The following is a 27,269-nucleotide window of genomic DNA, read 5'->3' on the forward strand; positions in this document are numbered from 1 at the left end:
ATGTCAGTCTGCACCTCCTGGCGAGTGCAATGATAGTGTAACGCTAAAAAAACTTAAACAAAATTAAAATAATTTCGCAGGTGGCCTATTTTATTTATTGTTATTATTCTCACTATTATTTGTTTTTTATTTCATTTTTTATTGTTTTTGTTTATTACTATTTGCATGTTTTGTTGCACTAACAGTAACATTTTGACTTGTGTGTATAGGTAAAATTATATTAGTAGGGCTATATCAAAACCTACACTTCGTTACTTGAATACATAACTTCACACACAAATGTTCTCATTTAATGCTTGTGTCAACAAAGCTTTTATTCTGAAAGCCTTTGCCGGAAATCCTGAGTTTTATTTTGACAAGCTTGACGCTGGTCCCGTTATCTTTCAGTTAGTAACTGTCCGTGTGTGAGCCTGGAACATCGTCCAGGGATGAGACTAAAGGGAAAACAAGTAACGTTAGACGTTCATCAGAAAACTTTTATGAACTTCACCTGCAGGACTTGGAAAATGCTTTTGCTGCCGAAATGGTGGATTTTAATCGTTTGTTTGACAGGTAAGATGAACAGGGGAACAGATGGAGTCAACTATGTGGTGTAACCATGGGTTGTTTAACTCAGATTTAAGTTTGTAAGTAACGTTAACATTAATGCTATCGTCCCTTTAACTAAGCTAACATTTTAATGATTAAACCTTTTACAGTTGAATTGAGCATTTGGATTCAAACTTTATGAAGTTATATAAACCGAGCGTTAGTTATTCTTCCTTAGCACATTAAGGTCCTTTCTATTCTGCCAAAGCTTCAATATTTTACACAGAAAAGTATTAAAGTACTTGGTGCTCTGTGGTGGTCTGGTATGCCAGCAGTGCTGCAGTCGAGTCATGTGTGAATGATCCGACCAGAGGCTTTAGGGGTTGTGGATTAGGAGGTCTAGCTAACTTCTGACAGAAATGACAGTTTACCACTTTATTTAGTTAGTTTTACAGAATACCTAAAAAAAATAATTATATATATATATATATATATATATATATATATATATATATATATATATATATATATATATATATATACACACACACACACACACACCAGTATACATTGTACCACTGTACATTACCACAAAACAGTGTGAATCAATGAATGTGTGATTTCTTTGAATAATCAATTAGTTTGATCAACAAACAAGGAATCTGCGACACTTTTGTTTATGATAATTAATTTAAGTATTTTTAATGCAAAAATGGCTAGCATTTACTGGCCCCAGCTTATTATTACTATAATCAAATAGCCTAAAGCTAATGAAGAAACAATATAAAATATGACCGCAGGCAGCAATTGTGGGTCTAAACTTTTCCAACAGAAGAAAGCAGCTCATTTGCCAATATCAAAGCGGCAAGGAGCAACGAGAGGATTGAACAAAAATGCTTTATTAAAGGCAGATAACATGTCTATCTCTATTCAAAGCAAAAGCCAATGTAATGACAAAAAAGTGAAACAGCATGCATACAGATTTTTATCTGTAAAGGATTTAGGAAATGATTCTCCCCACGTTAAAGCAGACAAATACGATAATACGATAATACTACACTCAAAAGGCTCCTGTGTCCAATATTTTAACAGTAACTGTCTTTGCCCTTCTCCTCCTGCTACTTTCATTTTCTGCTCTAGAGGTGGCTTCCTCAGAAAACTAATAAAGCCTGGATCGCCCTCCGCCTGTGATCCCAGGAAGACCAACCTCCTGGCTTTTTTTTGTTCTAGTTCTCAGAAGTCAGAGAAATATTCTCCCTGAGGAATTTGTGTTTTAAGACAGCTTGATTCGTCTTGGTCTGAATTGCTCACCCCCCAAAAAAAAAACGTACACCACTCCAGCCAAACTTTAAAACCAAATTGGCTTCAGATGACTCACAGAAGCCTTTAATGGCACACTTACAGAATACATACTTGATGAAATGAATGTGAACAATAGTGTCCAAAGGTTTAAAACGAAAACCATCACATTTGACAGTTTAGTTTGATTTTTGAAATTTACACATTGTAAGCTGACCTCACAGTAGCCTACTGAATCAGCTAACAACTTGAGGGGGACATTCATGGTCCATCTGATTCACTGTTTTGATGTTTTATCAGTTGAACTGTGCGTTCATCATGTTTAGTTATGACATGGATTGCTTTGTTTATGATCACATGGAGGTTACGTGTAAAGAGAGTTCAGAAATGTTTGGTTTTTGATCTTACAGTTTGGGTTCAACTGTACCAGTAATTCCGTTAGTTATAGGGCTGCCTGGCTACAACTAATGACTATTTTCATTATTGAATTAGGGTGTACAATATAATTTCTAATAATAATCAATAAATTATCTAAATTATCTAAAATCTAAAATATTGAAAAAAAGCCCTTCAAATTGCTGGTTTTGTCTGACCAAGAGCAAAAGTCAAATAAACAACTAAAGAAAACCGAGGAAAGTAGCGTATCCTTACATCTGATAAGGTAGAACCAGCTAATGTTTGGCATTTTTGCTTGATAAATTACTTTAACAATCAATCAATTGGTTGTTCAAAGAGGTTGTTGTTGATTAACATTCTGTTGATCAACTGACAAATTGTTTCAGCACCAGTTAGTAACTACGTTTAGGCCTTGGATGTTTTTTTTATTAGAAAAATTGTCAGCATGTACATCAGGGTTCATACGTTTTGAAAAAAACTGGAAAAGTTATGGAATTTGAAAAATGCAAATTCCAGGCCTGGAAAGGTTTTGCAAACATAAAAAGACACAGAAAGTTTTGGAAAAGTCATGGAATTTATTTTTATCACAGTATAATAATATGTGATTAATAAATGTATTTCATGTCGTCTTAACCTCAACGTTCTATTCGGGGCGTGATATTACGTATCCCACTAACACATAAATTGTTATTCATTTTATTGTTAAACCTTTGAGGGTAAACTTTAACACTGATTTTTATTCTTATTGTCTAATGTCAACTGACATTTTCAGGAATAGCCTACATAGTAATGGAAATTTGCCAAAAAGACATGGAAAAGTCATGAAAAAGTCATGGAAAAGTATTACAAATGCATATGAACCCTGGTACATCCTTGTCAAGGTCTGTAAACAGCCAAGAACTAATACTCTTGGTAAACATATCCCTGTGCTTAATGTAGCTTGTTAGTATGTTTGATGAAATGTATCAGTTCTTTGGAACGAGGCGTGGGTGTTTGGCTAGGTTCACTCTTAGTAACAGAAAGAAAACAAAACTCTTTCAACAGGCCGGCCCCCCTCTAATCCATCACCTCATCCCTGTTCAGTGGTCCAGTTCAGTCACACCTCCCACTGCTTAGCCTGAGAAACACACACACACACACACACACACACACACACACACACACACACACACACACACACACACACACACACACACACACACACACACACACACACACACACACACACACACACACACACACACGCACACAGCAGCAGCAGCAGCAGCAGTAGCAGCATGCACAGATGTTTTCTGGCTGGGTCTGTGTTTTTCTCACATGGTCATCTCTCTAGCGGGTGTTGCTGTTGAACCGCCGAGCTTTGAGCTCCTGGTCATCATGTGACCCAGAGTCAACTCAGCTCACGGTCAGATTTCACCGAGCAGATGCGACTCAAACAGTCTCAACAACACACAGCCTTGTTTTCTTACACTTATCATGCCAAACTGCACGACGATTAATTTCATTCCCACCAAAAGTAAAATAATAACATGCAAGTATTTCTAGGTAGTGTTTATCCTGACATACTTCTACTCTACTGAATCTCGTTTACGAAAAGAGAGGGCAAGCTTTCCGTGACGCAATGACGGTAGTGTGTGATTTGTCAGGTATTTTTAGGGTGAGCCAACAGGAATAGGTCTCTCCTTAAACCTCGACTCAGCATCTGAATCATTGTGTGTTGCTGTCTGCTGTGGTAGTCCTTAAATCCCCTTTATTACACATACCCAGTTATTATTCAAATCTGGTGTGGCTGCCAGATCTGTGTTGTGTTTGTATAAGCCCCACAAATTGACACCATTACAAGTATGTTGGATACGCCGTGGATGTGCAGACAACTATTACTGGAGTACATTGATACTGAAAAAAAACTTAAAAATGTGATAATTCACAGGCAAGTTCTGGAGTTATAAGAAATGTTTTTTTTTATTGTTTTTTTTAGTATATCTAATCAGATTTATGGACTTTTTTGCAATAGACATCTAAGATGTCTGTATATTCAGATCTGGCTCATGACTCTGCGAAGGAGAGTGATTATTGACGCAGATAGAACATAATGAATGCAATGATTATCCAGACATACTTGTTATAACCCTTTCTTCCTTCACACTTGATTGATCCTTCATTACCTCCTTACTCTCCCACAGATGTCCTCCTTCCCCGCTGCTCGGGGGTTCATGTGTTTGTGAGAGATGAGAAGAGGTATGCTGTGCTGTTCCAGTCGGTGGTTCTGCCGTGTCAGTACAACAGCGTGTCCACCCAGGTCCCCGTGGTGCAATGGGTCTACAAGTCGTACTGTCAGGACCGCACGCGGGATTCGTTCAACTTCCCAGACAGCATGAGCGGAGGCCAGGGAGGAGGTGGGCTAACGGGTGGAACCAGAGGAGCCGGTGGAGGGTATGAGACGGGGATGACAGCGAGCTACCTTGACTGCTCTGACAGCAGCCGGACGGTCCGAACTGTGGCCTCCATGTCTGGTTCCTCAATCACACTGTCAGAGTACTACAAGAGCAGAGACATCTCCATCATCAACAGTAAGTCTTATGTAGTGCTGCTTGCACCTCTGGTTCAGTTTCTCTTAGGGCTGGGCAATATATCGATATTATATCGATATCGTGATATGAGAATAGAAATCGTCTTAGATTTTGGATATTGTGATATCGTAATAGGACATAAGTTTTGTCTTTTCCTGGTTTTCAAAAACCAGGAACATTACTTTTTGAAAAGTGATATACTTTTCTGAACTTACCAGACTGTTCTAGCTGTTCTGTTATTTGCCTTTTCCCCACTTAGACACTATGTCCACATTAAATCATAAAATCTAAAAAAAAAATCTAAGTGTGAAGATATTTTGTTAAAGCACCAATTGTCAACCCTAGAATATCACTGCAATATCGATATTGAGGTATTTGGTCAAAAATATTGTGATATCTGATTTTCTCCATATCGCCCAGCCCTAGTTTCTCTGATGCCCATGCTGAAAACGATCTTAAGTCTTTCTTTGTTTTTGTTATTCAGCTGTGTTCAGCTGTCACATTATTTGTGCTATAGGATGAATTTTACCTCCCCAGCTTTAGATTGATTTTCAGTTCATCTGCTTGCAGTTTAAAAGTTGTGGTGGAGAATTATTGAAGCTAAATACTGTAGACATGTGATGGCTTAAACAGCCAGACAGATATGATCAGTTTTTCATTCAGTGTATCACAATGTGCTTCATAAGAGCAGAATAATGTAGTAAAATACACAATAGATAAAAACAGCAAAGACACAAGTTATTAAAGACATAAAAAATATAAATATGGGTCAAAGACAAATAAGGATTTCAAATTTGAAAATAAATGAAAGTGTCAAAAAATGCCAACTGAAGCACTTTCTATTTTTATTGGAGTGTTCTATATACATCTCAACAACAGGAATTTAATTTAGAAATGCAGTTTAATTTTTTTGTGATGAATTGTGATTTATTCCATGAAAAATGTCCTTCCTGGGTAACGGGAATGGATTTAAAAAAATATTTAAATGTCTACCTTTTTAGCATATAAATGTTTAGGCATATCCATAGTTACAGCTAACCAAACATGCACTGTTCAAAGAAACTACATTTGTAACACAATTTATATGATATATTTGGGTATTTATAATTAAATGGGCTCGTCGTTGGATTTTGGTCAAACAATATTCCATGCCAAAAACAGAAAAATTATGAAAGATTTCTTAAAATGCTTTACAATAAAGGTTATCAGATTTTTATTGTATACTCAACAAAAAGGAAAACATGACTGTGAAATACCATGAAAATCTGTGTTAAATTACTTGACTGTGTCATTGTTACTCAGGATGACATACCGTTAGCAAGGAATGACATAATGCAAAAATGGCATAAAAGATTAAAGAAATACATATTATTGTATTCATATAATCTAACATTATCAACACTATGCTTGAAAAGTGATAAATACTAATAAAAAACTAGTTTCATTAACATGTCCAATCTGGATAACAGAGGACATGTCCTGGGTGTCAGGGTCCCACCGTCACCAGCACTCACTCCTCTCTCTCTCACTCTCCAGCACACACTCCTCCCACTGATTCATACTCCTCGTCACTCACGCAGATCAGACGCTCCCAGTCCCCTCAGTCCTAATTACACACACCTGCACCTCATCAAGCCACATCCTCAGTTCACCACCTGCAGCTAATCATCAACCACCTACATAAGCAACACAGACACACATACACCTTGTCTAGTCTCGTTTCTGCTTGACGCTCTGACTCACACACGTTATGCCTAGTCTATCCAAGTTAGCTTACCAGTACCTTGTATCCTGTTGTCTGCTGCTGCTCTAAACCTGCCTACTCAGCTACCGGATTCCTGCCTGGTGCTTCCTGCTCTCTGTTGGATCATAGTTAATAAAGATCTGCTTCACTACTGCAGTCGGTCTCCTGGTCATTCCCTGACACTGGGTAACAGAAGATCTTCGTTATCCAGGAAGGACAGAAACATGATTTTCCCACCAAAACTCTGTCAAACATTGCATACTCAGCTAAAATATATCTTAGCCTTTAAAACATTAATGACATATTTCACATTAAATAGGCATTTTTTAAATATCAAAACATCAAATATGTTTATTAGCGTTATCCAGAAGGACACATAACTTTTGGACATAGTGCACCAGTGACCTAAAAAAGCAAAATAAAAACTTTTTTAAGAGAGAATTCCTAAACTCCAGATGTTTTGGGGTCCTCAAATCTCCTTTATGATGTAATTTCATGACTATGCAATTGCATTATGGGTAATTTATGGATTTTTAAGGTCTGTTACCCAGGACATTAGGGAAATCCAAAAGTAAAGACAAAAGTATTTCTTGAGTAACATTTTAAATATGGGTAGGATTGTTACTATATTTGTAGGTATCACTGCAAACATCAACACAATTATGCCAAAGTAGATAATGCGCCTATTATTTTTGACATTTTTGTCACATTTTTATACTTAGATTTTAAGCCCGGATGTTACCCAGGAGGGACAGTTTTGTACTTCTGAGCTCAATCGCTCTTTGAATTTTATTTGTTTGCAATAAATACCTATAAAAGTGAGTAAAGAGGGGAGAGTTGAGTAGTATAATGTAGTTTTTTAAAATGTATATTTTTCTTTTGCATTATGAATATGCTTTGGACACCATAATTGACATGCCATGTCTTTGACCCATATACAGTAGAGCAGCACTATGGAAGCAACTCAAAGCATTTTTTTGGTTCTGGTTTTTTTTAGTGTCCAGTTTACTTTAAAGAAAATGGCAGCCTTTCTGGTTATTTTGTAACATATTGATCCAAACTAATGTTCTTATTTCTTCTACAGCCAAGCCTGGCAAGTTTGATCAAAAGCCATATATCAGAGCATTGGCCCATCCTTCACACAGATTCCTGATTAAATGCCCAACGTGAAGTCAGAGATTCTGCACACATGTAGAGAAGGGTGAGAGACGGAGGCAGCTTTACTGAAACCTTTTAAACTTTTTCAGAACAATCAGGTTACATAACACAAAAATAACAAGTACATACCCACTACTAACAGTTGTTTTCTAGTTCTACAGTTTGGCATGAAAAGACAATAGCTAGGTGTTAGATGTTAGAGAAGGGGAGTTTGATCCTCAGAGAAAAAAGAAGGCAAAACTCACCATCCATCCAGTCAGAAATCACTAATCAACCGCGTGTGTGAAGCCTGGAACGTGTTAGAAGTAGAAAATGCCCAAATGCTCATTGCACAGTAAAGGCATTGCCAAATTTATCTCGATAATCATAAAATGGAGTTACGCATTCAGACATAATTTAAGAATGTACTGTAGATTATAAAACTGAAGTTTGTAAATATGTTTTATATATAAGATTTTCTGACATTGTACCATCTCAGATATACTGGTATTGACACATATGTTGGCTGATATGTAACACTGAAAAAAAACACCTGATAATATGTTTGAAGTCATTTTAAAAACGGTGTCACCATTACATGTTTTGCCTACCAGTTAGCAATAACAAGTTTATTTTTCAAATGCAGAATTCACATTTTTCAAACTGTCCTATGACAATATCATTATTGGCTTCAGAAAGTATTGGCAGCACTCTGTTTCCTGGGTCAGCAGATAGGGGCGCTCCTCCTCTAGGGCTGCATGATATGATGAAAATATCAAATTGCGATTATTTTGACACATATTGCGATTGCCATATGATTCACGATATTGGAGGGAATTATCGTTTTTGTATCATTCTCATTTTCATTGAAAAATAAAGAAGTTAAAGTTTAATAAGAAATTAAAATGATTATAGTGTGATTTTTTTTTTTTTTTTTTTTTTTTGCGAGGATCTGTACCAAACAAAGATTTTTTTCTTTAGTGTGTAGGATACGATTTGTAGGCCGGGACATCTCTGCAGCACCACAATACTTCATTCAGAATGGTTTGACACATATTTTGCCATTAACAAATATTGCGCCCCTATGCGATTTGGATATTGCACTAGTCCATATTGCGATTTCGATACAATTGCGATTAATTGTGCAGCCCTATCCCCCACATGGCCATGAATATATTAAAGGTGCTCTAAGCGATTTTGGGTGACGTCTTTTCTTGTTGACGTTCGAAGTATTGTCAAACAAAACGGAGGCTAGCTCGCCCCTCCCTCCTTCCTTCCGTGCTTCATGAATGCACTAATCCCACAACCCCCACCCCCAAATCCTTCTTGTCGGTTATTGGATGGAACTCTGTTAAGTTTCGTGGTGCAGGTTGGCCAGTTTGTTTTTGTTGCCGTTTGTGGAGCCTGGGCTGTCTACTGAGACTGTGTTTTTTTGACAGTGTGTTCAGGGGTCAGGCAGCTAGCATATAGCGAGAACATGTTGCTGTATATGACAAAAAATGTTGTAGCCTAAAAAACGCGTGACATTGCTTAGAGCACATTGGTAAATGCTTACAATTTCTTTGATCAAGATATTGAGTCAAAGGAGAACTCCGGGCAAGTTTTCCGTTAATCTTGATTGCTATATGTATATGAGTACTGCCGATAGCAAAAAAAAACGAGCCGAATCGGAGCTAGCAACACGGAGCTGCTGCAGCTAATGCTGAGAGCTCCCACTCTTTACTAAGATAAAGAGTACCTTTGTGCCTCTTAACAGACAGAAAATGCAATTAAAATGTCTATGCAACATGAACAGGGCCCTTACATGACAACAAGATGCATTTAGCAACTTAGCTATTGTTTAAATTCACCTAACCTCTTAGCTGCTAGCTGCCGTCTGGGATGAGTGTGTTCAGCCAAGCTCCGGTAATAATCATCACGCAGCAGTTCCATGTGTATTTGTAGCATATATATCCATTTTGTGTGCTGTTGTTGGTGAATATGAGTCTCTGCAGTGGCGAATTGTGTGGTAGTTCCCATAGCCAGGCTAGCAGCCCTGACCGGCATCCAGCTTCTACTTCCTCCCCGCCTCCCTCGCCTGCCGCGCCGACAACAATCCACAGGCGCCCGCTGGTCTGGTGGAGGTCCTCCAGAGGACAGTTCATGCTTTCGCAGCGAAATTTTGAAGTTTATTCCCCCCTCAAAAATAGGTACTAGGGGCTCTGGTAACTACATGGAAACAGACCAAATGATGCCTGTTTCTTGTACAGTATAATAGCGTTACTGAAGGCTAGCTCTAGCTCCATAGTTACGTTACCCCAAGCTTCTTCCCTTGTGAACACCTCCGCTCTTCACTCTTCACACACTACGCTCCGATCTGCACACTGCTGTTTACCTTTTCCTGCTACAACTGAATTCCCACAGGACTTCAGCGCAAGGCTACAGCCTTCTGTAATGCTACTTTACAAGAAACAGGCATAATTTGGTCTGTTTCCATGTAGTTACCAGAGCCCCACCTCTCATGCAGCCTCAGGAATAACAATGTTCTGAATATTAGTGGGTGTTTCCTGCAGTCATGCATGATTGTGCATGAGTTTTAAGCATTGATGATGTAAAATAATCTGACTATTAGCTCAAGTAACTGAAAGCAAATGTCTCATGCTATTAAAGGCAGTGGTTTAAAAAAATAGTGCACTAGTTTACAACAAATTAACCATTATGTCATCTGTGTGTGTGCGTGCGTGCGTGCGTGCGTGCGTGCGTGCGTGCGTGCGTGCGTGCGCTTGGTGAAGACAGAGAGGTAGCCCTGTTTGCAGGCCTCAGATTTATTGAGCTCTAACTCTGGTTGAAGAATCGACCTTCTCTTCACCAGCCAGAAACACAGACAAAAGAAATGGTTTTCATGCTGTGCTCTCATTCATCCTGACCTCTCACTCCGTCCCTCTGATGTACATCAATGTCCCACTTTTATTTTCACTCTCTAGATCTCTCCACATCCCACCATCCACACACTCATTTCTCTCAGTGTAGGGCTTTTTTTTCCTTCACTTTGTCATTTCTCTTTTTCTGTCCCACTCCGCCTCCTGTCCTGAAACAGGTCAGCGCAGCAATGTTGTAAATGGACAGAAAAGTAAAAAGTTTAACAATGTTGCCTTTAGAGACGCCCAGTGATCCAGACTCATGTAATCCTATTCAGGGTCACAGCAAGGCTGGAGTCTGTCCCAGCATGCACTGGACAGGGGCTGTTCTGTTAATCACATGGCTAACACAGACAAACCAACACACTGACCTGCACTTCTGGTCCTTTTAAAAGGTGGCAGTCCATCTGCCTTGCATGTGGTTGCAGTGTGTGAAATAAACACTTTAACATTGTATGTTGAATGAGTGGAGGTGTTACTGTGTTAAAGGAGAGACCGGTCACACTGGTGTGGTCTGGTCAGCCTGTCTCCCCTCCCCCTCCCTTGGCTGACAGGAAAAGGAAGTGAATTATTCAACCCTGTTTCCTGTGTGCTGTATTTACATGTCTGACCCCCTTACAATAAGTCAGTATGGCCCAGTATTGTCTTGTGTGTTGGATTCTTGGGCCAAACTATATTGGAATTGTTTTTATGGCCTATTCAGTCTTATGAAATAGCACTTTGTTGGAATCTTTGCTTCCATGATTAGAAAAACATTTTTTTTTAAATATATAAATGCTATATGCATTATCTTGAGCTATCATACATGTACATAATACATTTTCAGAATCACAATCAGAATATTTTATTGATCCCTCAGGGAAATTATATAGTTCCAGTTGCTCACAGTCACATTTAAGGTAAAATAAGAGTAAGAAAAAAGCAAGTCAATAAGTGTATACAGTAACATATCTACAATAAGACATAAATAAAAACTTAAAAAATGTTAAGGATTTACAGACATAAATAAAAACATTAAGTAGAAGTAAGTGAGATTATGTTACAAGTCAGATTAGGTCCATACCAACAACATCACTGGCCTTCTGTATTAGTTTGTTGAGTCTGTTGGTGTCAGCCACTCTCCGCCTGCTGCCCCAGCATGCAACAGCATACAGGAGAGCCCTAGCCACCACAGACTCATAAAACATCCTCCTTGAAGGACCTTAGCCTCCTTAGTTTTTCTGAGTTTGTGGTGGAAGAACTTGACTGGTCTACACAGATCCCTATCCTCACTCCCATCTAACACCTTTGGGAGGAATAGGATGGGTGGTGATGGATCAGTGGATATGGCGCAGTGGATATGACACATGCCTTTGGTGTGGGAGACCAGGATTCGATTCCCACTGCGTTACATCAACCAATGTGTCCCTGAGCAAGACACTTAACCACTAGTTGATCCAGAGGCGTGCAAGCTCTGACATACAGTATATAGCAATTGTAAGTCGCTTTGGATAAAAGCGTCAGCTAAATGACATGTAATGTAATGTAATGAATAGAAACTCCGGGGACCTTATCGCCCAATGTCAGAGTTGGACCTCACAAGTGTTCTAGTTCCTGAAAGGGAATAAATCCCTGCGGCCAGGTTCCAAAACCTTGTGGAAAATCTTCCCAGAAGAGTGGCGGCTGTGCTGGCAGCATAATAATTAATTAATTGAAATCATGATGACCTTCATTTATTTTCACCCCCAGCAGCTTGAAACAGTGAGGCATTATTATTTTTAGGATAACAGAGGAAAATCAATGGGTACAAATGTTATTTTACATTTAAAATAAATTTAACATTAAACATACATTACGCGTAAGACGTACTTAGGACCTAACAAAGGACAGTGAGGCATTGTGCTTCACAAATGCATAGCCTACATGTTTAAACAGGGTTTTCCTATTTAATCTAAATACTTTCAAATCTTTTAGTTAACCTATGCATGTTACATTTTCAACTTTTAAAAGTTGTTACAATCTGAATATGAGTAAACTTAGTTCATCCTCAAAGACATTTTTTTTGTTTTTATTTTTTTTTTGCCAAAGATGCTCAGACATTTAAAATGTTTTTAAATGATTTAGGAGTATTTTGTCATTTTTAACCTCTTCCCTTTTTCTCATGCAGAGGCAGACCTGCGCATAGGAGAGGTCCAATGGGGAGACAGTGGAGTTTACATCTGTAAAGTGGTTATAGCTGATGATTTAGAAGGACAGAACGAAGCCTCTGTGGAGCTGCTGGTTCTTGGTAAGCTGCCATTACTTTCCTAACATGTCTATTGTAAAGGATTCTAGTTTTGAAATTAAAAATATAAGCCTAAGCTTGATCACACACAACCTTCTCTGTGAATATCGCCTCTACTGTATGTCTCATTGACATCCATTAAAGTTCAACGGCTTTCAAATTCAACAATGTGTTCATCATTGTGGAACTTTAAACCTGCAAACTTACATGGTCTACCCTTTGAAACAATGGCTTATTGAGTCATAGATTCTATTTTCTATTCTAGTGTCCCATCACCTTGTTTCTTAGATGTGATTAGACTGGCAGACCACACGCTGCAGTATCTCTGAGCAGTCATATGTAATTACGGTACTCGTAGACACAAAAATAAATAGAATTTTTCTACGAGCTGCTGTTACATAACACGGCCTTTACTGTATAAGCTGACCTATACAGGCAGCACAATACAAGCTCATTAATGAGCTGATTTACAACTAGCAGTGGCACTTCTCCAGTTTTGCCTAATCTGTAACCAAAGCAACTGCATTAACTCATACTGTAGCTCTATTACTACAAGGTTTTGAAACTTAGTTGCTGCAGAAATGAAATGCCACTTAAGTGTGTGTGTGTGTGTGTGTGTGTGAGCGTGCGTGTGTGTGTGCGCTTAGAATCTGCGTGTCCCATGTTGTTTAATTATCTGCAGTGTGTTGTGTCTTTACAGTGACAGTGTACTTGTCCGTGATCAGTTACAAATGTTACCATAGCAACTGCTGAGAAGCTCTGTGGCTCTTGGTGCTCTAATTCACTCTGAGGCTGAACTTTTGTTTGGCTGGCACTCAGAGACTTATGCGTATGCACAAAAGACACGCACATACACACAGAATTAATGGGCAATACGCTTTTACAGTTTGCAAAGACTTGAGTGAATACTGAATCCGGTTAAATGTGGGTACGGCCCTGGTACGATAATATGCAGTATATGTGTGTGTGTATATATATATAATGCTACAGGCAAATGATGATGGCAGAAGATGGCATGATTTTCCTGCATGAGTTGCCCTTTGCAGTCTGTAACCTGGTATAAGAGACCCTAAATCTACAACAGTGAAAAAAGTTGTATTTTCTGGTCTGCGTGTAGCTAATATGGCATGTGAGGCACTTGTGTTTCCATAACAACAGTTAGGGCCTCTGTGAATGGATGAGGCTGGGGGGGGTTTGTCTTTTTGTGTAAATGACTTCACAGCAAAGAAGGGAGGGAAGATTTAATGATGTGTAGGAGGGACAGCAGAGCACAATGATACAAAAGATGGAGGGGTGATGACACCATGTGAAACACTCGACTGGTCGACTGAGAATTCAGTTCAGCTGAAGAATTCTGCTTCCCTCTGTTCTCCCTTGGTATGGTTTTAATCTGTGTGTGTGTGTGTTTTATTTTTTGAGTATACGCCCTCTCTGTAGAGCACTACCAACATATAGGCTGACCGTCTCTTTACAATTAATTTCCATAGCAGGAGTATGCGTGGCAGTGTACAAATACCACCCGCCTGTGTAACCATATAGAGAAAAACCAGCAAACCCAAAATATTTGAAAGTAAATCTCCGGTGAATCACCGGCCTGCAGGCAAATTCACGTGTGAGTGGGAACTCCGCAAGTAAGCTGCCTTACTTGTTTGAGCAGAATGGAGAAAAAACACATTTCAATCAGGAGAGACTTTGTTGCAGATATGCAAATATTTATTGTAGATAGGCATAATATGAAATGTACATGAAATGTACAAAGTCTTTGGGGATTAGACTCCATTATTAAAATATTTAAAGGGGTAGAGAAACATATTCTCCCCCCCCGATGGAGCTTAAACACTGGTGATGGCGGAGAGGGAACCAGGAGGCCGAACGAAAGGACCCGTCCGCCGGAAAGGGACTCAGGTTGAAGTGGATGATAACGCCCGGAGGTGGAAGGGGGGGAGGAGGAGGGTTGCACGTTTGCCTGAGAAGCCAGCTGATAGCAAGGAGAGAGACATTTCAAGCAGGATGTCACGCTGGGATTGGATCATGAATTTGTGGCCAATTCTGATTGGTTTACTGAAGAGTGAACACCTCTTAACAGCTGAAAAGATTTAGGGAGAGATAGCGGTGATTGCAGTAATTAGAAGTCTTCCTGAAAGAATCTGCGCTGAGCTTCATAACAACAACAAATTTAACAAAATTAGAGGAGCCTTAAATGCACACAATGCAAATTCCAGCACCTAGTTGTTTTTGAATTAATGTGGTGATTCAGCGGCTTCTCGATGAACTTAACAGGGTTCTTTCTGTTTTCAAATTCAGCAAAGAACACGTTTAGCCTTCCAGAAAGATACAAAGTGAGGTATGTCAGCCGGAGTCAGGCCAAGATATGTTTCTCCAGTCCTTCTTTCGGGTGCTCAACACTCCTCCTCTCTGCCATAATCACACTATCAACAGTAAAACCCCAGCATCTGCTCAGCTCACATCACACTCACCTATACTGGCTTTTTCACTTTTCACAAAGCTTCAACCCAAACAAAACACACTTGTTACACTCGCCCCCCCCTTACTGCATCTATCATGTAAATGTTTCATTCAGACATCTGCTGACCTTGTGTGGAGTCCCTTAGAGCTGTTTTTAAATAGAACATTTTTAAGAGAAAGACATAACACTAGCAAAATACCAGGATCAACAATTGACAGGTGGTGATGGTTTTTAAGGACTTGGGTTTTATATCTGGTGTTCACGTTTCTCCTTTCTTTCCCTGAAACATATGTATGTGTGGAAGTAATCTATCTTTCCCTCCACCGACGTTTCTGTAAAGAGTAGCAACATGTATAATTTCAGAATATCGACGGAAAAGCGCAGGAACGTGTTTCAGCATGAGGAAAGAACACATTTAACTACACGGAGGTGGCGTGCAACTTCAGGTGTCTACAGCAACTTTTCCTGAATTATTCAGCAGGATGATTTTTGTTAAATTGGAGAGAGCTTATTATCAAGAGAAGTAATGGACTTATGGAGCTCCAGGGCTCATCCCTGGGCCACTTACTCTCTTCACTGGATAGATAACAGAGAGACAAAGACAAATAAACTGTTTCAGAAACAAAATGTTTCTCTGCAGTCTGTTTTCCTGGCTCTGGACGTGAAGAATGTTCCTACCTGTGATTTTTGCATGTGACATTACTCACAGCTTCTGCCTATACTGTATGTCATGAGAATGATCCACGTTCCAGTCTGTCTTCTTACCAGACCGATGACCTCACAGCTTTTGATATCAGCAATCAGATGATCAACCTGCTTATCAGTTGCTGTGATATGGAGACTTTTAGGAACAAGACCAGATTGTCCTTTGGTGCATGCTGCTGTTGAGCTGGCACTCTTTTTTTTTTTTTCCCTGTATCGCTCTCTGTCTGTTCTGTCCTGCTTCTCTCATCATGCATGCTGCTGCTGCTGCCGCTGCAACAACTTTCTTTGAATCAATCCTTTATATCAACCCCATTCCCTCTCCTCTCCTCTTCTCCGCGCCTTGTTGTCACCTCTGCTCTGTCTCTCTGCAGGTTTCTCAGGTGTGCCTGAAGATCTCCTGCCAGACTTTGATATGAAGATTATGCCAGGTAGGGGCATAATGTGACCTCCCCCTCACCTGGTTCCTTCCATTCATACTAACCCTACTCACCGCTCTAACAATGGATGTGGGAACCATTTGGAAGGTGGCAGGGAGAATTCCTTGAGATGGGATGAGTAAATAATGCAACCGGTTGAGAGGCGTTTTTATCCCACAGCCCTTTAGATAAGATCTCACTCCCACTACGATGAGCTGTGCTGAAAAAAAAACCCAGCTATTATGGTCATTACAGTTATTTATGGTTGTGGTTAGCATGTCGTCCCTCATCATTTGGACACTACCCAGTAAAAAAACACAGTGATCCAGAGGGAGTGAGTTTGTTTATGTCACATCAAATTCCTGTAATACACAGTTAATTATCACAGGGTTTGTGGGGAGGTGATGAATGAATAGATGAATTCTGTGGATGTAGCTCCCAAAATGACATGGTATGAATCACTCAGCTAGTATGGTTACTGCAGGCTTATCTCTGGTGTTATTAGTATGTGTTGTTATCCACATCAACTCCCACTGTGCTCTGAAATGTCTAAAATGCACTGTGTTAGCTTCAGTCGTGTGTGTGTGTGTGTGTGTGTGTGTGTGTGTGTGTGTGTTCTTGTATAACTATATTCGTGGGGTCCAAAAACCGGGAGTCCAGTATACTTGTGAGGTCCTGACAGCTTTGTGGGGCCAAAATACTGGATCTCACAACTTTAAAGGGCTGTTTGAGGGTTAAGACTTGGTTTTAGGATTAGGGATAAAATTAGGTTATGGTTATGGTTGGTTAGTGTAAGGGTTAAAGTTAGGCATTTAGTTGTGATGGTTAAGGTTAGAGTAAGGGGCTAGGGAATGCATTATGTCAATGATGGGTCCCCACAAAGATAGTGCTACAAACCTGTGTGTGTGTGTGTGTGTGTGTGTGTGTGTGTGTGTGTGTGTGTGTGTGTGTGTGTGTGTGTGTGTGTGTGTGTGTGTGTGTGTGTGTGTGTGTGTGTGTGTGTGTGTGTGTGTCGTACAGAGCAGCGTAAACTGTCCATTTCCTTCCTGTAGCAAAGTCTGGTTTCCTGTGTGTGTTTTTAGAGAGACACCGTCCTTGGTTTTACATTGTTAAGATTTCCTTATCTGCCCTCTCCTTGCCTTTGCTTTGCTTTGCTTTGTCCCTGTAGACAGATACATGTTGTTTATCTGTTGTACTTGCTGTATCACTCACTTGAGCACAAATACTCAGTGTTAAACCATCTTATTTCTTTAGTTCTGACTCATTCTGGTTAAGATTGAATTTGTTCGGATTTGTTACGTCCCAAGAAAAACATTCACTCTCTGGAAAACTAAAAGATTAAAATTAAAAAGTCGATAGAAGACATGTTTTTTTTAACAATTCAGCCTTCTCTCTCTTAGCTGATGTTTCATAGTTCTACAGGAATCATTTCTCACTGTGGTATGTCCCATCCCAACATCCAATACATCACATTAAGGAAGAAATTAAACCATTTAATCAGTGCTTCAAGCAGATTACATGCACGCATGAAAACATATGTTCAAATATTTCTTCTTTTTATTTGGATACAATCTTGGTTAATGTCTTGGTTATCATCTCTGGTTATTACAGTTATTAATAAACTGGTCACACTGTCAGCCGGGGGTTTGGGGATTTCTCTCTTGGTATAAACTTAATGTAACACGTAATGACATGTTAAATAGTGTGTAGCTCCCATGCTAAATAGTGAAGTTTGAGAGATTGTAAAAAGGTTGCTTAAGAATACATGTTTCTGTTGACATTAAATACATTTAAGGTTCTCACAACAAAAGGAAAATCAAAACATTCAATCAAACATTTTTACTTCCTAATTACCAGTTGCTCTTATATTCTACAAATCCACAGCCCTTCAACAGTTCATTGGTTGTCTAAATTTTAATTAAGTCACTTTTTAATCAATTAACTAATCCCTAGTGTATATATAATTTTTTTATTGACTAATTATTTGCAACTACTACTACCTTTATGCCCATTTTTGTAACTATGAATTGGTTCTTCATTTGTGTTCAACAATGTATTTTGGGGCCATTGAGTTCATCAACAGGGTACTCAAAAATCCAACAATTTTAGTATACATTTTGGCATTTTTAAGTTTACATTAAATTTAAACATGGGACATTCTCAAAATAAGGTTAAAATAGTTTACAGTATTGGGTTACAGTCAGTGTACACATGGAGGCATACTGTACAGAGGGAAAGCGGTAAAATACTTCTAAAATACAGATTTAAAGTGAAACCACTGATTATAAACCATTTAGAGTTCTTGAGGAGTACTACTGCATATGTGAAAAAGTAGTAAAGCCTTTTGTTGCTCCAGAGGGAGCTGTGTGAAATCTGATAAATTGCCTCAAGTGATGTCACTTGAGTCAGCTGAAGACTACGAGTGGAGTTAGAAAGAAGTGACCTTACCCGTCCTCTGTAGCCGTTTCTTCAGTTCAGCTCGAGGCTACATTGGCTGCTATTAGCATGACACATAAATCTCTGACCAAACTGTCAGCGGTAGAGTTGCATCGTGGGTCATGTAGAAGCCAAGCAAGACAAAAAGACGATATCTCTGGTTCTGCTGCACCATTGTTTGATGAGAAAACAACCATTTTAGTATAGTAGAGTACACAGTGATCTGATCAAATCAAACGGTTTCTCTCTAACTTAATCATTTATGCGTTGGTACTTATCTAAATGCAGGATTTGGTGCTGTGTGTACTTTCAGAGTGGGTGTTTGTGTCGGCGGTGGCACTGGGCAGTGTCTTATTCCTGCTGTTGGTCGGGGTTTGTTGGTGTCAGTGTTGTCCTCACTCCTGCTGCTGCTACATCAGCTGCTGGTGCTGTCCCGACACATGCTGCTGCCCGAGACACCGTGAGTATGAACACACACACACACACACACACACACACACACACACGCAACAAAAGTTATTGCTCAGAACACTGACTGACTATTGAAAATGTGTTTTTCTGGAAAGTTGGAATTGGATTGTGTGTTGCTTTTGTAGTTTATGAGGCAGGTAAGGGTATAAAGACGGGCACCTCCACCCCTCAGACACCTGCCTACCCTCCATACTTTGTCACTGGTGTTCCGACGATGGTTCCCATCGCACCCCCATCTCTGGTGGACAAGATGTCTTCCCTCCCCCCTTCAGATGGCAGCATACTCACAGCAGGTGAGGTCTTACTCTTTTTCAAGCAAGTGAATCTGTGTTTTTAGAATTACTGACCATATCAGTGTTGTTGTTGTGTTTTTATATATATATATATATATATATATACTCATCCCCAGAGTTTATTCTGCTTTTGCAAAAAATATTTTTAAATTTTTTAATATTGCATTTGCTGGGCGTTGAATAATCTACAAGATAAGCTTCTTTTGAAAATCGTGCCTTTGTGTCAGATATTTAAGTACAACATTCAAAAAAGTTCTGTGAGAAATGTAATTGTTTCTGTCGGTTATTTTATTTTGGGAATGCTGTAAATTGATGTGTGTGTTCTCACGTGAATGCAAGCGCAACTATTTAATTCTGCAATTTTGGCAAGAAACAATAGTAACACAATAAGGTAGTGAAAATAGAAAATGAGAAAATGCACTACTAATGGTCCTCGATCCACAATGAGCAAACACACAAAGACAAAACGTTTCCATGCTGATGGGTCAAGTGTGTATCCACAGTGCCAATGCATGCTGTAGGGGTTCCCTACCGCGCTCCTTCATCTCAGGATCAGGACTCTCTCAGGGTGCTCCAGTTTGTAGAGAAACAACTGGCTCACTTCAACCCTGCCAGGTCAATCAGCCACCAGTGTAAGCTCCATAAACTCATCCTGTGGGTTTACTCTCTGAAAATGCTGTCCACATCTTCTATTGCATGTTGATGCCCTCAACAGACAATGCATGCCGCACTATCTATACTGTTGGTAGTTTCTATTCGGGCTTTTTATCCTTTTGAGTGTGTCTTGGCTTGCCTCTCTGCACAAGCATTCTGCGTATTGAATTCCCTGTAGTTCAGATGTGCATAGTAGCAGCTGTGCATGCCTACTCACCTGAAAGAATGTGTTTTTACGATTCTCTCTCCAACAATTAATGTAATTGCTTACAGACATCGACTCTGACTTTCTTCTTCTGCAGTCTTTCTTATAACTGTTTCTCTTAAATACTCTGCTACCTTAAAGTGCTCATATTATGCTCATCTTCAGGTTCATAATTGTATTTAGAGGTTATACCAGAATAGGTTTACATGGTTTAATTTTCAAAAAACACCATATTTTTGTTGTACTGCACATTGCTACAGCTCCTCTTTTCACCCTGTGTGTTGAGCTCTCTGTTTTAGCTACAGAGTGAGGCATTGCACTTCTATTTCCTCATCTTTGTTGGGAGTCGCACATGTGCAGTAGCTAGGTAAGGACTACTAAAAGCAGAGTAGGGCGTGCCCCGCTACCAGCTAGGCGAGCATTATAACGGGTGTTACAAAGTGACGCACGTTCGTTACGGAAGTAAAGGCTGGACGACAATAGAGCTGTTTGGAGCAGTTTGTGAACACTGTTTTCTGTAGGAGATGGTAAGTCCCTTTGGGGTCGACTTTGGGCTTTTTCACTTCGTAAACCTATAACATGCACAAAAAAATATATATAACACAATAACGGAAAGGGGAAAAAGCCAAAAAGCATAATATGAGCATTTTAAAGAGAAATGTTCAGTTTATTCATTCTTTCATTCATTCATTCATTTATCCATTCCTTCATTTTGACCTGTCCAGCCTGTAGCCTGTCCGAGCTGAGCTCCCTCCACGAGGGAGAAACCAGCTTCCGCCAAACATACCGAAATGTCCAGAGGAAAGCTCTGCCCGCCATCCCTGACCATGACCCTCAGCCTGAGCCCCAACGCTACCGTGACAACCGCAGCCCAGAGCCGCAGCGTTACCGTGACAATCCCCCTTCACCCCAACGATACCACGATGACCGCGACTCAGAGCCTCGCCGCTGCCAGGATGAGCCCCTTCCTCCGCGGCGGTACAGCGATGACCCTCCGTCCTCGTCCCAGTTGCGCAGGTCCGGCCGAAATCAACGGCAGCAGAATCACAGCGACGAGGACAACCACAAAAGGTACTCTCTGTCTGTTTGCGTTTACATGCACTAATGTGACCTGGGTTCTTACTTTATTTTAGAAGCATGGCTTACTAATTTAACTGCTATAGAAGACGGCCTACCATCGGCAGAAAAGGCAGTCGGACTGACTGCCTCCCCGTACGTTCTGCGCATGTGCGAGACGTAATACGTCTCCATAACATCAGGTGGCGCTAATCTGTATTGTCGCTCAAAATATTTAAACCGGCAGCTGATTGGACGAACGTGTCACATGGGTCTGGCTTCTCCCGAATTTCAAAACAAACTGACCATAATGGCGGCTCGTTTGGAATACGATCTCGTATTTTACGAAAATAGTTCACCGAAACGTGTTTCTGAAAACATTTTCAAGGGAGAAATAGGCCATACAGTTGCTGAATCTGTCTTCATTTCAGATCGACAAAGGTCAGTTTAAAAAAATTTTGTCAGATTTTGAGAGGCGTTCGTCTCGCTCATCCCGCTCGTCATTTCCGGGTTAGCACTCCACCAATCAGATTGGTCATTGAGTCCGATTCAACAAATCTAATCGGCCCAAATGAACGCCGACAGCTCCTCCGACTGACGACTGCACGGAACACACCAAACAGACTCGAGTCACCGACCTCGCCAGACTGTCCGACGGTCCATAATCGTGTTGGTGTGTCAGCGCCTTGACCAATCAGCTTACTGGAGAAAGCCAGTAACTCATTTACTTAAGCACATGTAAACTCAGCGACTTGTGAATGCAAACAGATTCTGTATATCTGCATATATAAATATACACAATACTCACAATCCTCCTGACCTTCTCTGTTGCATCCTGTTCCCTTGTCCCCTCCCTCCCTCTCCCTGTCTGTCTCCTCTTGGCATTGTGTTGCGTTCCGCAGGTGGAACCCTCGTTCAGAACATCTGCGGAGAAAGACGTACCGCACTGCCGGACGAACCGGCTCACTAGAAGAGCTGGAGGAGTTTGCTGCTTCTTACAAGCAGAGAGGAGACAGAGGGGAAGAGAAAAGGGAAGAGGACAGGGGAGACTACGAGATGGAGCGTCTGGAGTTCAGTCGGTATCCTTCATACCGCAATGGTCCACCTCAGCATTATCACAATGACGAAAATGAGCTCGGCGACAACAGCGACCGCGAAGATCGTCTCAGAAGAAACAAGAATAACGGACATTACATGGGCCCGCTTCAGTCACCCGAAAAGAGAAGGGGCACTTGGGACGGCGAGCGACCTGCCCCACCTCCCCCCAGGGTCAGTCCGCCGTCGACTTCTTCTCAAGAGAAGGACTACGACGGCACGTTCCTGACCAGCCTGCTGGAGCGCAAGGCCAAGTTACGAGGGGTCAGCCAGGGGAAGAGTGGGGCCCGGGGGGAGGGCGATTCAGACACAACCTCTAAGGGCAGCTCGAAAAAAAGCAGCGGGGAATCGAGTCGGCACTGCAGCCGGTCGCCCAGCAACAGGCCTGAGGCGGATTCACTTCCTCCCTGCTCAGACACAGAGCGAAGCAGGACGGACAGGCCATCTCCACGGCCGCTCCCAGCAAACACTAGCGGCTCTCAACCTCCTGGCCATTCCCTGGCCGGTCGCAGAGAGGAGCCCAGAGACAAGACCCGCAAAGTGGTGAGTAACATCTAAGCCTATCAACTATTGGTAGCATCGTGTGCCCGTAACGCTAATCTGCAGATCAACAGCAGCGAGTAGAACTCATGTAGCATATTTTCTAGTTAATTGAAAACGAGTTATTGATGTGTAATTGATACAAAAAAAAAGTTTAACACTAGGCTAACAGCAAAGTGTTTAACACTCAATGTTGGATTTCACTGCTTTGAAGGGAGTTTACTAGGGCGTTTCCACTAGAGGTGTTGAAATTAGTCAAATAATCGATGCATCGAATTGTGGACATGGACGATGCTGCATCGGTAATCGGCTGAGCCATAATCGATTATTTCAGTTTACAATTTAATGTAGGCCTAACAACATTTCTGTTTACATATTCTGTTATGTTTTGGACATTCAGGAAGTGCCATGTGCTCAGTGCTGTAGTTTTATGTATCCAATTTATTTAGTATTAGAGCACTGCAGAATGTTTTGTTTTTGAAGCTTGAAAAGCTATGAATTAAATATCCTACATGGCTTTAATAGAAAAATTGCTTGACACATCGTGATGCATCAAGATATCGAATTGAATCGCTGACATTATTATCGTAATCAAATCGGGAGATCAGTGAAGATTCACACCTCTAGTTTCCACAGGGGCCAAAATCTGCGTTTCGTCCGAACATTAAGTTCCTGTACGATAGTTCTTTTGGGAAAAAAGACCCAGTGTCAGGGGTAGAATTTTATGAGGGTTTAGGAACTATATGCAGAAAAGATTATATATTTTAAACTCCTATCATTATGTTGTCTTCCCCACACGGGGTCCCAGCTCTAAGGCTGTTGTTGTTGTTGTACCTTTGACAGGTCAGGTTCAGATGCTACTACAATGAAAACTAGGTAGAATACTCTCTGTATCCAACTACTCTCCATAACAATCATAACTGGTTGTCTCCTCCCCGATAAACCTGGGTCAAAAAGGTATTCAACGTCAAAGAATTCTTGTACAAGATAAATTCATTCGACAGAACCAGCTCTCAGGAGCTTCGATCAAATCTTTAAATAATTTGAAAAAAGGTTGAAATGCAGTTTGTCCCAGGTTCACCATAATAACCCTGTTTGGCTAATGTTCACTATCCTTTACTCCCGCATTCTACTTTAAACGTATGTGAGTATTTTAGTGTAAGCTACTATTGTGTTCATCACTTAAACTTTTTTTTTATCCTCACCAGAGCACTCTTCTCAGCCGGGACTCCCTCATCGTCTGATGGACTGAAAGCCCCACAGACTGAGCATGGAGGAGCCGCACGTCAGCTGATGAAAGATGATAGAAATGACTATATGCAACATCAAACATATGCAACTGACCGTGAAGGAAAGCTGAATCAGCACAGAAATGGACAACAGACACACTTTTTCTATGGCGACTGTCACTAGGGTTCCTGCCTGCTACGATGATGTTCAATGAATGATGAAGTCATTACTGTTGAACTGTCATCAGCTGGACTAACACTGAACTAATGGTGACTGGGTCAATGTCCTGGACTGTCCCTCCCAGCAGGACACTCTTCGTCTCCCCTCATCCCTATACGCTTTACGCTTCCAGTACAAAGAGTGCATTCATTTCCACTTGATGAGATATCTGCTTTAAATAAGCACAGTTGTAGTAAAGGAGGTATATGACAACAGCATTATTGTAAAGAACATACTGTAGCTTCAGCTGAATGACAATACACACACTGTGACATTCAGCAACATATTCAGGGACTAAAGCTAACTAATTCAGACGGCATTTGCAAAGAGATTTTAAATGTTAACTAAAGCTCGTAGTAGTAGCCAACATTATCAAATGTTGATATGATGTGTATGTGACAAAATAATGTAAGCACCTCCTGGAAAAGGACTCCTAAAGCTGCATTAAGCCAAAGTTAGGCCAGCTTTATAAACGCAATAGTTTGTCACTGACGTACTGAGTGAGTGATGAAGTTGCATTATCGATCGGTCGAGTGTTGGAGTTCCACATTGGCCGTTGCGAATAGGCGCAAACTTCTCAATTATTGACTCAAACGTAGCTTAACCATATCATATGATATGCTACTTCAGTCACTTTAAGAACAAATATTACTGCGGCACTACAGACATTTGCAGATTAACATTTAATAGCCAGGATTCACATTATAGACACTACCACTGACTATCTGTATAACACTTTGGCCGCAATTTACCACATTGGCCGTTACATGATCGAGTCACATGCTAGGTTTGACCTGGTCTGGGTATATTGACAATGGATCAGTAAGGCGAAAGGTGTCAATTGTAGTGACTCTGCAGTTTTGCTCAACTCTACAGAGCCGCGTAGTGTTTTTGAACTCATCGTTTGAGGTTTGCACGCTGCGCATTTACTGTTTTGATTCACTTTCACCGCTCTCAACCCTGTTTACAGCATCAGCAGGCATCTGTTTTTTAGTATATAATAATATTAAAAGCTCTTAAAAAGCCACTGTACTCTACCTTTTCAGCACCAAACAGCAGACTGACACAGTTAGCAACTAGCTGGTGGCTAATGTAGTGTTTAGCAGCCATAAAAAGCCAGATATTTCCCTCAGGAGTTGTTTCAAGAAACTACAACAGAGCTAAAACAGCTAAACGAAGCTAAAAGGAGAGTGAATATTGGACTAATATTCATCAGGTGCACACAAACACAACTCCAAATGAATACTAATGTTGCTCTGTATCTGCTGCATATCTAAAGTGTTTGCTAAAATGTTCGCCATTACAACTTTATAAAGTGATAACTGTTTGTTTTTTTAAATTTTGTTTATACAAGTGTGTTTACATCTTCTACAGGCCCCATGTGGCTAACAAAGTCTATTCACATTTCTTTAAGTAACTTAATCTTAATCCAAATGTTTGGTTCAATGCCATGTAACAACATTTTTCAGCTTCATCAGTTTCATTTTTATTACTGTATATTTTAGGCATTTTTAAAGCAACAAAAGATGGAAACAGAGCTTTTGAAATATTGAATAATGTGTGCTAAAAATGCAGGAGTGCCAATCACAAATGTATTTGATAGGTCAATGGGAATCCTTTTGAAATTCATGACATGAATATGGCATGTTTGGCATATACATACAGTATATGCCAAACACAGAAAGCTACACTGACAAAGTAGTAAACTAATAAGGCTATGCACTAATACTGCATACTGATCCAATGTGACCCACACATTGGCAGTGGTGATTTAGTTACTTCTTTATTCATGAAGCAGTAACGTTATGTTTTCTCCACCTTGTATATCAGTGGAGCTTTTTATCGTCTACTACATATTAACATGTTAGAGTTTGCACAAAGTAACTACTTTCTGCAATTGACTAAAACCTTATGAAATGTTTGTTTTCTGTAAACCTTTAAGTTAAAGGTATTGAACTGCCACTGTCCTTTTTAAAAGTTTTTTTTACTACCGTATGAAGACATTTTTATATGTAAACCGGACCTATTTATGTGTGTGGTGTGATATGATTGATGTAATTTGTAAATGATTATGTTTGTTTAAGCCTTCCAGTGTGACTGTGTACATAAGATGAAGTGGCTTTGACTTGATAACTGTAATTCAGCCTTTTCTTATCACTGCTGATTCAATAGCTAAACCAGCACCTTCATATGTTGTCAACAGTCGCACGCATATACAAAACGCATATTAGCTGACTGATTGTTACTTATTTTGATTTACCATTACACCAAACAGTATTTTATTATTCCTGCCTCCATTTTAGTCTTCTTGAAAAAAGTCTAAATCTCTAAAACTCGTTTTAGTTCATGTTTTCTGATATCTGGTACTGACAACTGTGTGTGTGTGTGTGTGTGTGTGTGTGATGACTCTTTACTTTTCTGTTAAGGAGACAATGTGTAATTGAGTATGACTCATGTCTTTGTTCATTGTTGTAATCACAGACTGCCTGTCTTCACGACACAGCTGCGTCAAAACTCATATATCACTTCTGCCAGCTCAGCCACAGAGATCTGCGTCGCAGTTGTTTTGACAGCCACATCAAATTATTTCTTACAACTTTTGTCCATAAAGTCTTTATTTATATAAATAAAGACATAAAACATAAAGA

The 27,269-nt window shown here is 40.2% G+C and overlaps 1 protein-coding gene across 2 annotated transcripts; it reads left to right on the forward strand.

Annotated features, from left to right (window-relative positions):
- Positions 1-381: 381 nt before the first annotated feature.
- On the forward strand, positions 382-27,269 carry LOC114556634 (immunoglobulin-like domain-containing receptor 2). Of its 2 annotated transcripts, XM_028579641.1 has the most exons (10): positions 382-552; positions 4,407-4,793; positions 12,718-12,837; positions 16,378-16,434; positions 19,172-19,318; positions 19,455-19,622; positions 20,126-20,254; positions 21,207-21,552; positions 22,440-23,175; positions 24,381-27,269. In XM_028579641.1, exons 1-10 carry the CDS (start codon positions 429-431, stop codon positions 24,414-24,416), a joined length of 2,250 nt encoding a protein of 749 aa, XP_028435442.1. In that variant the 5' UTR covers positions 382-428; the 3' UTR covers positions 24,417-27,269. The 2 variants fall into 2 exon arrangements, with proteins under 2 accessions (XP_028435442.1, XP_028435448.1); XM_028579647.1 differs by lacking the exon at positions 16,378-16,434.

This window comes from Perca flavescens, chromosome 1 (genome assembly GCF_004354835.1).
Source record: "Perca flavescens isolate YP-PL-M2 chromosome 1, PFLA_1.0, whole genome shotgun sequence".
NCBI classification, from domain to species: domain Eukaryota; kingdom Metazoa; phylum Chordata; class Actinopteri; order Perciformes; family Percidae; genus Perca; species Perca flavescens.